Source organism: Vanessa cardui, chromosome 7 (assembly GCF_905220365.1).
Source record: "Vanessa cardui chromosome 7, ilVanCard2.1, whole genome shotgun sequence".
Classification (NCBI taxonomy): domain Eukaryota; kingdom Metazoa; phylum Arthropoda; class Insecta; order Lepidoptera; family Nymphalidae; genus Vanessa; species Vanessa cardui.
The window spans coordinates 7703546-7716629 of NC_061129.1; the positions used below are offsets into that span (position 1 = coordinate 7703546).

General features: G+C 31.9%; 2 protein-coding genes across 2 annotated transcripts; one reads left to right on the forward strand and one right to left on the reverse strand.

Moving 5' to 3' along the window:
* Positions 1 to 286: 286 nt before the first annotated feature.
* LOC124530928 (integrator complex subunit 10) lies at positions 287 to 2218 on the forward strand. Its single transcript, XM_047105300.1, has one exon. The coding sequence runs from the start codon at positions 408 to 410 to the stop codon at positions 2145 to 2147; it is 1740 nt and encodes a 579-aa protein (XP_046961256.1). The 5' UTR covers positions 287 to 407; the 3' UTR covers positions 2148 to 2218.
* Positions 2176 to 10005, reverse strand: LOC124530927 (transcription initiation factor TFIID subunit 5). The gene is made up of 12 exons (XM_047105299.1): positions 9793 to 10005; positions 9532 to 9717; positions 8932 to 9134; positions 5195 to 5394; positions 4603 to 4804; positions 4242 to 4431; positions 4087 to 4162; positions 3862 to 3999; positions 3559 to 3752; positions 3087 to 3200; positions 2760 to 2940; positions 2176 to 2430 (listed from the first exon to the last, which is right to left on the reverse strand). Exons 1-12 carry the CDS (start codon positions 9853 to 9855, stop codon positions 2222 to 2224), a joined length of 1956 nt encoding a protein of 651 aa, XP_046961255.1. The 5' UTR covers positions 9856 to 10005; the 3' UTR covers positions 2176 to 2221.
* Between the last annotated feature and the right edge of the window lie 3079 nt (positions 10006 to 13084).

Genomic DNA, 13084 nt, shown 5'->3' on the forward strand with positions numbered 1-13084 from the left:
TGAAATATATTAAAAAACATATGTAGAAATAATTACGGATTGGCCAGTTACCTTTTGATATTTTATTCATTTAAGTACAATGTATGAAGTCAAATTCGATGACATAAAAAATCGTAATAAAATAATTTTAATCCAAAATGCTACTATTTATGAAACTTTACAATATTTTAGTTTATTATTATACTGCATTAATTTTCTTGAACTAAATCTTAACTATAATAATACATTATCCATCGTTGATTCATCGCCATTCGATGTATATCGGACATCCCTAAGTATATTGTAAATATAAGCCTTGGTAATTCATATATATTTGACATATTATCTTTGATTGAATTTTGACGCAGGTTTATTATTAATTTTTAAAAAAACATTCAAAATATTTGTATAAATTATTACAAGTTATTATGCCCGCTGTTGACAAGACTCTCGAAGATGACGAAAACTATATTATATCTCGAGCAAAGGAGGCTCAAAAAAGCAATATTTATTCTGCGAAGGCTTGGATGTTGACTGCTAAAACACTATTTCCAGCTAATTTTAAAATTCAGTTCGAAGCCTACTTAATGGAAAAACAATCTGGAAATGTACAAGAAGCAGCTGAATGTTTTAGTTCATTAATGATGTCACCACAAAATCTACCGGATTTATTAACAGAAATTTCTGCTATTGCTCATGCTCTTAAATCTAATGAGCCCTGTTTTTTAAGTCAAATGTTTGATAATATTAGTCCTGATATTCAACTAACAATACTTAAGACAAGTGTCGAAAATAGTGATGATACAATGGAGCATTGTCGATTGCTAGTGCTATTATTAAAAAAGTTTCCACAATTAGGTGTAGATAGCCTTGTGAAAACACTTATAAATGCTGAAGAATTTTTTTATGATAATCGATATGCTCGTCTGCTTGTTGTAGAAACTTTACCTTTACTCAATTCTTTGGAATCACCCAGACTGTTGCAACGCTTAGTTGTAAAAGCAATTGATTTCTATAATTCTTATATTTATGATGAAACTGAACATGATATTACAGATCCCTGGCAAAGACTTTATGGTGTACTCGAATTGTTGGGACGTCAACTAGGCTGGGATTCTTATTTAGTTAACTACAGCAATAGCTTGAATAAAGAATCCTATTTTCAAAAATTATTGTCATTGAGAAATTTTGATGATTGTAGACAACTTTTATACTGTGGAGTAGTATTTTTTTTAAGGTCACTTTATGAACATAAATCCCTTAAGGGAAATCATATATTAGTAGAAGCATTATCTGATCCTGATGTACCGCCATCAAAAAGAAGAAAAGGTGAAATTGAGGTGACAGGAGTATCAGCTCACCAGTTTCAAGCAGCTGCCAATTGTTGGGAACTGTTACATCGCAATGAAGTTATTACAAGGGAATTTATAAAATTAACATCTCAGCTGCAAGTTAAACCTTGGGTAGAAGGTTTTTCCGAAGAATTGGCTTTATTTAGAGGAAGATATGAAGAAGCATGTCCATCCTCAACAAGTAATAATATAAATGTTCTAATAGCAAATGTGTCTGCTTACTTTTTTCAACAAAACTACAGTGCATGCATTGAAAATATTTTGGCAGCATTGCCTTTACTGCCTTCCATTGAAGGAACATTGGAGTCAGATCTCATTATTGGTGGAAAACATCGCCATCTTCACTTTTTGCCTATAACTAAGTATGCAATCATGCATTATTTCTGTACTCTACTGATAAGGATACTCATGAAAACTGGAAACAACACTGATATGGCTTATGGTCATTTATTAGTGTTAATGCAACTTGGCTGGCCACAGGAAGAAGCAATTTTTATTCATATAATGGATACAATTAGGAAAAAAGGGGTTTTTCATTATCATCTTTTTCCAACATACATTATTCACATAGACTTATTAGAAGAATTAAGTTTTATCTGGAATGAACAAGGGAAAAATGTTGCTTTGGATATTTTACCAAATTCACAACAACACCTGGGTCAGCGTAGAATTGGCACGCGTGGTGCAGATAAAGGTGTTAAAGAAGATTTTAAACAAGCAATGAAAGCTCAAGTTGCAAGAAGTAATGAATCTTTGCTAAATTTAATAATTCAGTTTATAACAGCTGAGAGATCTTATTTTTTGCAAGCTTTATAGCCAACTCGTAATCAATAAGTACAAGATAAAAGTGTAATTGAAATCTTTATTTAATAAATTGTTTTGATAACAGTCTATGAACTTCCTTCGTATGATCCAACAGCTAGCAGGAGATTCCTTCTAGTAAAATGTAAATTTTTAATAGGTGAATTTTTTGTTGCAAAGGAACGTAATAAAAACTTTTCTTCCTTTTGTGTTAAGTTAGTCATCCCACTTTCTTCGCTGGAACTTTCGTCAGATATTAAGCTGAAATCCCAAAGCTTGATTGTGGAATCCAAAGCACCTGTAACATTATTTAGAAATGAAGAATATTTATTTATTTGGGTTTTGGTGATAACTTAGCATTGTTCATTTTGATATGGTTTAATCACTTCATTGTTGAGGTTCGATATCTGTATATATACATATGTAATATAATTACATTACATATCTCAAATTTTGGTAGGTATATCACTACTTTATATACACATTTATCATTGTAAGACACTGGCATAGATCATTCACACAGCTCTCTAGCCGACTAAAATTACAACTTTTATCAGAAGCTATACAAAATCTTGTTAAGTAGACTTAACTTTGATTGTGGGAGTGTTTTATAATTTTTATATTTACCAGAAGATAAGATGGTTCCGTCGCGACTAAACGCTAATGCATGTACGGGCGCTGAGTGCATAGGCGGTAAGGTCGCCGTAGGCAAGCCTGTCGACATATCCCACACTACTATTTCTCCATTTCCAGCTCCCGATGCTAACCATCTCCCACAAGCAGAAAAAGCTAACGCGAATGGTGTTGACTGAAAGTTAGTTTATAATTAAAATATTTCTTAGTAAAACTATTATTATAGATTCATTATTAAATTATAATTTATTTCCGTCGATTTGGATAGCGTAATAATTAAAATTCTCTTTAAAATATAGTTAGAATATATTATATACTTACTTTATGTCCAGTCATAATCCGAACTTGGGATCCAGTTAAACAGTCCCATAGTCTAACTGTACGGTCGCTGGAGCCAGTAGCAATGTAATTGGAATTTGGATGAAATTGTATACACTGTAATCATTATATAATATTTATCATTTCGGTTCATCGGGTATATATACTAGAGTGTATGAATCCTACTAGGTGCTCCGTTCGGTACTGAGGCTGAACCAAGTTACGACCTATTACCACAACTTATTTAGTCGAATGCGAGCAACCCAAAATTTGTTGAAGCCAGCAGCAGTCGAAGCGAGCTGACATTTGTTAATAGCAGAAACTAATTAACTAATTCTTAATAATTCGGTAATTTTTTTGTGTGTCACAGTGGATGTGGATCAGTGGATCACAAAAGGGCATCATTATTTTCGGTAAGTGACTAATTTATTCCGTATTTTTTTTTTTTAAATACTAGGACAAATTAAAATCATACATCCACATCGGAATGGTGTCCTGCAAATATCCTAAGAGGCTGATGGTGATCGGTGGCCCAGAGGCGTGCCGTGTGATCGTGGCCACCCGATGCAAAGTAGTAGCCATATGGTGACCAACGAACATCCCACACAGGCCACACATGACCACGGTACACCACTAAACACGTCCAGCACTGCAGCGACCATAGTCTTACTGAAATATTCGTAAATAGTGATCGCATATATTGAAATTCGATTTGTAGTACTCTTAATATAATTCAAGTAATATACAGATAATAATTAAAGACGTTACTTATTCTTACCTGTTGAATCTTCTGAACAAGACAGCAGCATGGTTTTAAATGGGTCAAATGCAACTTTATACACAGGACCTGAATGTCCAAATAGTGTACGACATGTGTCTCTATCTTTTTCTTCCATCATTCTTACCAATACATCACCTGTTAAATAATTATAACATGGATTGTCAAATACAAAAGAATATCTATGAATATGTTATGGATTTTTAATATATCTACTAATAATACCTGCTTCTCTGTCTATATCTTGCAATTTTTCTGCTGATTTCATTCCTCGTAAGCGAACAGTTGTTAGTGTCCATACCTGATGATTAAAACTTTATTAAATGAATTATAAACCAAATTAATTGTTAAACGATAAGTCATTATATTTGTAAAAATACCTTTATTGAAGAATTGTTGAAGCCTACAGCAAGTAAAGTGGAATCATCACAAATATCAGCACAAACAGCAGTTTGGCCACTGTTCAAAAGTGTGTAGAAACAAATGGAAGGTAGACTATCAGGACCAAGTTGGACACGTTTAGAAGCTTCTCTAAGAGCTTTACCTTTCTCAATTTTATCAGTCTCTTTCCTGAAAAAATTTTAAATTGTACACTTCTAATATAATAAGTATTGTCATACACATAAGTTATTTGTAATGGTAATAATGATAATAGTAGAATAAAATGACAAATGTCATGTTTAGAAGAATCATCAAACCGTTTAGAAAAGTAAGATAATATCAGAAATGATTGTTACATACAATTCAGGTAATGGAATTCTGTCATTAGGCGGAGCATTTGGATCAGATTTCGGTTTTTTCATAAATATATTATCTTTTTTAGCTTTCTTTTTTTTTGGTTTATCTGGAGTTTCATCAGCTTCATCCTCATCTTCAATCGGAGCAGGGAGAACTTGAATATCAGGTTCTTTTAGAAGGCCATAGTAAACTTTGGTGCGATTATCTGTATAAATAAAAGTTAACTTTAATGTAAGTAGTAGTAGTAATGAATAAAATATTTTTTTACCAATACTATAGAAGAATAAGTTATAATTATTTATAGTCAAAATATACTTTATTCAAGTAGATTTGTATCATCATCATAATTTTATAGAAATTACTAAACTTAAAGCTGTTAACAATTAACTATAATAACCTCATTAATATTGTATTCAGATTCTACCAAGAAGAACAAGCAAGAAACTCAGTCTTTTCCCTTTGAAATACAAACTTGCAGTTGACAAAATATAAACTAAATTCAAACATAAATATGAAGACTTATGTAACTGTCTCGCAATGAGAATATCTTCTTTATGTATATATAAAATGATGCTTAGTTAAAAAATATATTTACCATTTCTTGAAGCTTCACCAAGGAGTCCACCAACAGTTGCTTTTACTTGGGCCTGGGTCCTCCCTGGACCATCATGAATGTCAATCTGGATGTGGTTATTAATTATATTTATGATCACTGGTGAACTTTTTTGTTCATGTAGATATCTTTTTAATTGTGTAGAAGCATCTCTTGACAGTTGAACTTGAAATTTGTTTGTACTAAATAAAAAAAAAAAAAACATATATACAAGAGCTTTCAAGTGACATCAGCAATAATTAAATAGCAATGTAAATTATACTTTGCCTATTTATAGAGTTATAGAAAAAAAAAAGTCAAACAAAAAGTTATTATTTTAAGTTATAACTTCTAATAAGAATTCTTTCTTTAAAACTATTTTAAGCCAAGTTAATACTATTTTATAATCATGTTAATATTCCTCACATTGCTAACTTAGCAAAGAACTAATGCATATAATCTACACTTCTCTGTAACACCAGTCCTGTGGGATTCTGATATTTTGGGATTCCAGTGTACCAAGATTGCATTCCCTAGTAACAACTAAGTAGATAGTATTAAATCTTTTTTTTTTTTAATGTGGCTTTTATTGTATTAAATCTTTCTCTATGGCATACATATATGTCATAAAGAAAGTTTTGTTTATTTTATAGTAATTTTATTATTTTTGTATAAGTGTTGACAAGAAATACCGATGTACGGATAAATCCAGTGGGGTTTTTTTTTACATCATTGTCTGCATAAACAAAGCATGTATAATGATATTCAATAAATAAATAAAAAATATATATATAATAACAATAATGATAAGCAGTCTTAGCAGGTTTAAGTTTTATACCAGCATGATTTTTGGCATTTTTTATTCAAATCAAATCAAATCAAATCAAATCAATTTTATTCAAGTAAACTTCATAATGAAGCGTTTTTGAATCGTCAATAATCAAATACTACCACCGTTTCGGAAAGCAGCTTCTAGCGAGAAGAAACGGCAAGAAACTCGCATAGTTGCTCTTTTCAAATAAACACATTTACAATGCTGTTATTGACAGTATTTAGCGTCCTATGATGGAACCCGAGCCTAACTCCAGGCGTTTCTTTCTAAAAAGTACTCTTTTAATGAATAGTATGATTTATTTATTAATTTAGTCTTAATAATATTTTTAAATTTTGAAAATGGTAAATTGATTATATTTTCCGGTATCTTATTATATATGCGTATACCATTGCCCAAAAACGTTCTATTTACCGTATGCAAACGGAAACTGGGGGTTACAAGTTTATTCTTATTTCTTGTATTAATAGTATGTACATCAGCATTGATAGAATAATTTTTAATATTCTTTTGTATAAAGATTATATTATCATAAATATATTGTGAAACAGCCGTTAATACACCTATTTCTTTAAATTTTTCGCGTAATGATGTCCTGGAGCTAATATTGTAAATAGATCGGATAGCTCTTTTCTGTAGAATAAAAACAACTTCAATCTCTGCTGCATTACCCCATAACAACATTCCATATGACATAATACTGTGAAAATTACTAAAATAAACTAGTCTAGCAGTACTTATGTCCGTAAGTTTTCTAATTATTTTTATTGCATAAATGGCACTACTTAGTTTTCTTGCCAGGGCATACAAATGGGTGCCCCACTGCAGTTTGGAGTCAAGGGTTATCCCTAAAAAGACCGTCGACTCAACAAACTCAAGCCTTTCATTTTTCAAAGTTATTGCAGAAGGATTTGATTTGACATTTGGCAAGGAAAACAAAACACATTTAGTCTTTTTAGCATTTAGTACTAAATTATTTATGTCAAACCAACCAAGAACCCGCGACAGGGCACTGCTTACAACGTCATAGTTGTTTATTTTTCTATCAAGTTTAAAAATTAGGGATGTATCATCTGCAAACAGTACAATATCGCAAGTATTTTTTACGAAATAAGGTAAATCATTTATATATATTAAGAACAAGAGAGGTCCCAAAATTGAACCCTGTGGTACACCCATTTGCGCCACAGCGCCATTTGATTTTGCACCATTAACCACAACCTTCAAAACTCTTTCACTAAGGTAGGAGGAAATTAATTTCAATGCAGGGCCCCTGATACCATAATATTTAAGCTTTTCTAGGAGAATATCATGCCTAACGCAATCGAAAGCTTTTGATAAATCACAAAAAACTCCAATAGCGTTTTGCGACTTTTCCCATGCATCATAAATGTGCTTAACAAATGCTACACCCGCATCAGCAGTCGAGCGACCCTTAGTAAAACCAAACTGTTGAGAATGCAATAGCTTATTCGAGTTAAAGTATAATAGCAATTGATTAAGCATGACTTTCTCAAAAATTTTACTTAATACTGGCAAAATAGAGATCGGTCTGTAATTGTTTGGATCATTTTTATCACCGGACTTAAATAATGGGATTACTTTACTTAATTTCAACATATCAGGAAAAATACCAGATTGTACGCATTTATTAAAGATTATAGCTAAATAAGGAGCCAAGTCAACAATTACATTGTTAATAATTGTGACTGATAAATCCCAAAGATCACAGGTTTTTTTCAGATTTAATGTTTTAAATATTTTTAATATTTCGTACGGAGTTATATTCTCAAAAGAAAATTCTAACTCATTCTGGGGAACATAACATTTGAGTAGGTCTAAAGCGTCATTAGGAGACGCATTAAGTCCTTTAGTAATATTCAGAGGAATATTAGAGAAATATTCTTCGAATTCATTGGCCACATCTAGATCTTTGCCTACAATTTTGCCTTTTATACTAAGGGATAACTGCCCTGCATCAAACTTCAACCTACCTGTTTCCGAACTTATAATATCCCAAGTAGTTTTCATTTTATTATTAGATTTTAAGATTTTATTTTTAATATGCAACGAACGAGCTGTTTGACAAACTTGTTTAAATAACTTGGAATATTTTTTAACAAAATTGATAAATTTACAATCACGATTATATTTCTTAAGTTCATATAGCTCATACAATTTATTTCGACTTATTTAGATACCGGTAGTGGCCCAGTCTGAGAACTGCATTTCATTGTTTTGATAAAAGGTTTTTAACTGAAATATTTTATTGAATTCGTTATTAATTAGTTGTAAAAGAGAATTATATAAAGAGTTGGGATCATTTGAGCTGAGATTCAATTTTGGAAGGCTACAGTGTAAAGCATTATTGAAGTTGATTAAACCTTTCACAGTAATTGGCCTACAAGTGATTTTTCGTTTCTTTTGATTTTTTTTTATACCTATTGACACCATTTGGCCAAAGTGATCTGATGTAAGGTTTGATAAGATTTTCTTATTAACGGCCTCACAACTACAAAACACGTTATCTATGCAGGTTGCGGAAGTCGCTGATATTCTTGTAGGTTCACAAAATATGTTATTTAGATTATAAGATTGAAATAAATTTATGAACCTAGTACTTATGGAAGATTGCACTAAAATGTCAATGTTAAAATCTCCACAAATAACTATATTCTTTCGCCCAGTACAGACTCGCTTAAGGGCGTCCTCCATCACACATTCAAAAAGGTTAAAATCCGATTGTGGAGGTCGGTATACGCACATAGCTATAGTATGCTCGAGTTCCACGCATGACAGTTCAACAGTGCGCTCTATTGAAAGATCCACAATGTCTTTTCGCTCTTTACAATGTATATTCTGTTTTGTGTATATTAATGATCCTCCGTGTTTAGTTAATTCAACTTACTTGTATACTTCTGCAAGTTCATTACCCTTTATTTGATCTTTATTTTCAACTACTGCCAAGCGTTTAAGGTCCTCCTGGTAATAATCTTCTTGTTCTGGACCAAATTTTTCCATAAATTTTTTAGCATGTTCATTGTGGTCATATAAAATAAGGATTAAATACATATGAACAAACACTGGATACAGAAATGTTGACAGTTCATACTGAAAGAAAAAACAAATTATAATTAACAATAACTATGAGCCATCATAGCCGACCAGTTATAAGATGTTATTCTCAACCAACCCAGGCACAATCTCTATTCATAATTTATTTCTTGAAAGGAAAAGGAGATCTTAGTCCAGCAGCAGGACATGTCCTCAAGTAAATGTTTATTAAATTCAGTAACCCTTTTTTTATATCCATGTATAATTATATTTTACTGTACTACAATGAGTTTTATTTTAAACTTTGTTAAGATCAAATTAAATAGTACAGGCTATATGTTCATTTGAAATTAAACTAGAAATTCAGATTCAAATACTGTATCAATACAGGTAAAAATATCCAAATAGCTAAAAATACCCAAGTGTGCAGCTGAAGTCTAATCCATTTACTTACCTTATATATGTCCAAAGAATTTTCGACAAATTTTTTTAGGCTATCGTAAGCAAACTCATAGCTATATGGGTCACTTTCAGTGTGATGTGCTGTTAGTATACTAGCAAGTTCAACTTCAGGTAAGTCTAAATTTTCATATTCAGCGTCACCTAGATTTGCTTCTTTCCTTAAAATTTCTTCAGTGCCCTGAAGTAATATACAAATTACTAGTTGGGCTTATAAAAACGATATAATATTTACAATGTAAAAACTAAAACTTACCTTCAAATCATACTTTCGTAGGAGTTGGAGTACCGCTAAAAGCGGTGTTGATTTATCGCCCATTTTAAGTCACATATAAAGAACGCAATTTCAAAGTAAAATATGAAACTTTAATAACTTATCAGTGTTGTCTTGTTGATTGTTTAACTACAAAAGGTGATCGTAGTTTATACAGTGTGTTTTAATAAGTGACAAGTGAGTAGTGACAAGTGTTACATTTGTCTATTGCCATTTGCCAAAATGACATTTAATAGTTAATACTATATCGTTCCCTCGATGTCCAGCGGTCCCAGATTAAACAAAGCTTCTATGTGAAATACCTACATTGATTTGTATAAAATTACTGCGTAAAAGATACCACGTCTATTATTTTAATACTAATACGTCATCATTGCTCTATCATTTACTCTGCAGATTTTAGAGGCAAATCGCTAACGGTAAATTTCACCAGCATTAAGAGTTTAGAGGTACAGATAAGTGAAAGACCTATACCTATATCAGTCACTGGTCACAGTGTTAAAATTCAAATTACAAATATTAAAGCTTGTCCCATTTGGCCAACCCAAATGGCTTTGGCAAAAATCAACTTTGTCCAGCACTGGAGCTTTCAGGTGCGTTGCCGGCTTTTAAGGAAGGTCCAAAGTCGTGTTGGTTCGGAAAAACCGCCGGCGAAAGCTGGTTCCACAGAATGGTTGTGCGAACTATAAGATCACGGTCTAAACGCCGATAGTACCGCAGAAGCTGGCAGTTTATAATTGACTCCACTTGGAGAACAAGGAGGTGATGGCTATAAGCCTATAATTGGAGGGGTCTGAGCGATTACCCTATTTAGGGAACGGATGCAGCAAAGTAGTCTTCCATAAAAATATATACAGAATGTATCAGAAATTTTACAATCAGTCTTACACATTTCAAAATGTAATGGTAGTCTGTAAAAGATTTATCCTCTTTAGTACCTAAAACTATTAACATGACATTATGACACAAAAAAATTGTATCTTTAATAAAATGTGAGCTGTATGATTATTATCATGCCTCATTTTGTTTAGATTTATTGTCGTATCTAGACTAAAGGCTAGACGGCCAAATTTTTTTGATGAAACCTATAAATACTTGCGTTTTTTTTGTTTAATTAGCGCAAAACATTTTTTTAAAAGTATGATAACTGCTACTTTTCTTAACTGTGCGAAAAAATTTCGGGGGGGGGGTGTTCTGTTTGAACCCCTAAAACCCTCCCTCCGTCTACGGCCATGATGAAAACAATGCATTGAGTATTCACGATCTTTTTTTTATGTGATAGGTAGCAAGCGAGCAGTCACTTTCCATCAGGTGAGCCTTCACATGATGGAAAGTAACTACCACTACCACCTGCCATGGACATCTGCAGCATCAGGGGGCTTGCAGGTGCGTTGCCGGCCTTTAAGAAAGGAGTACGCTCTTTTCTTGAAGGTTCCCATGTCGTATCGTTCGGAAAAACCGCCTGCGAAAGCTGGTTCCACAAAGTGGTTGTACGAGGCAGAAAATCGTCAGAAATTGGCGTTTTGTCGGTGAATTTGTTAGTAATAAAACTTTGAAAACAAGTTAAAGTTGATATGTGATGTTAATTGGAATAGTGTTGTTGTTAGCGTTAAGATGTTATAAATAATGTAGTATAATAATGTCATAGTGACTACAAAGTACATATTTTAATGTCATTTTTTTAAAAATATACTTATATAATTTTAATTGAAATAATAAGTATGATTATTGATTCGGATATCGTCTCCCGTCACTTCCTCTCGTGGCGTGATGAGCAAGCTGGTACTGCCTGACACGGAAAAAGAAGACGTTGGTTTTGAATGGTGGAGAAAAATGGAGGACGAAGTCCTGATATTTGCCGTTCAAGTGATATGTAATATAATATGTATCGAGTGGTTAATGATTTATTAATATAGTGGAAGTTAATAACATGTGAGTAGTTTTATTTTACGTGTTTTGTGTTTCACAGGGCTTACATTTTTTTTATGGTATAGATTGGCCGTCGAGCATATGGGCCACCTGGTGGTAAGTGGTCACCATCACCCATAGACAATAACGCTGTAAGAAATATTAACTATTCCTTACATCGTCAATGTTCCACCAACCTTGGGAACTAAGATGTTACGTCCCTTGTGCCTGTAGTTACACTGGCTCACTCACCCTTCAAACCGGAACACAACAATACTGAGTACTGTTATTTGGCGCAAGAATAACTGATGAGTGGGTGGTACTTACCCAGACGGGCTTGCACAAAGCCCTACCACCAAGTAAACATGTATATAAAATGGAGTATGATATGAACTAAATATCATATCTGAATAAAACTAAGCGTTATCATGTTGCGTTTTAGTAATTTATTGACAAAAAAAAACATTTAAATATTTATTTAGAAATTTCAACTAATGGTAGGTAAATACATATGTACTGGGTTTTTATTTTCGCTTTGAACAACTACGGGACATTTATCTAAGCATAACTGTTAACACAATAAAAATATTCTATTATTCTTTAATATTAACACAGAAACTGTGACTTTATCAAAACTCGCGTAACATGTTATCGATCTACAAATTAATTTTACAAAATATCTTCATAAAATTTCTAATTAATTACAAATAATACCTAGTATACTAAGCATAACGTATGTATATATATTATATTACTTTGGTTACAGGAACTTTAAATAAAATTGCAATGAAAAACTTAATTGTACGGGGACGCCAATTATTTATTATTACTTAAAGATTTTATGCAAAAAACCGACAAGAAATATACTTAGCTTATTATTACAATTTGTGGTTTAGTTTTACTATAATTAAAACAAAGGAAGATGTAATAAATGAAGTTAGGTATGTGTGCAGTATATCATAAACATTATATCAACTGTTTTTTACAATTATTCACTGCAAAATATATTTTAGAATGTTCAGTTTTGATTTTTTTTTAATATTTGAAAAACATACGATGAAGTACATTTATGTATATGAAAAGATAAGTCATTGAGAAAAACATCTATTTATACATAAGTATACACATATATTTATTGCGTAATAAGTGAACATCGAAAATGTAGTATATATTTTTTGTATTTAACAGTGAAAGGAAACTTATATCATAAAAAGTTTTTGGTGCCATAGACTAGCACAAAGAAAATATGGTCGAATTTTTTGACCTCGCGATACTTATTAATTTTAACTTTGATTCCAGTATAATATTCTTCGGATTATTTATTGACTAGTAAAAGATATGTTTGAAAAAGTTTCTTATATAATAT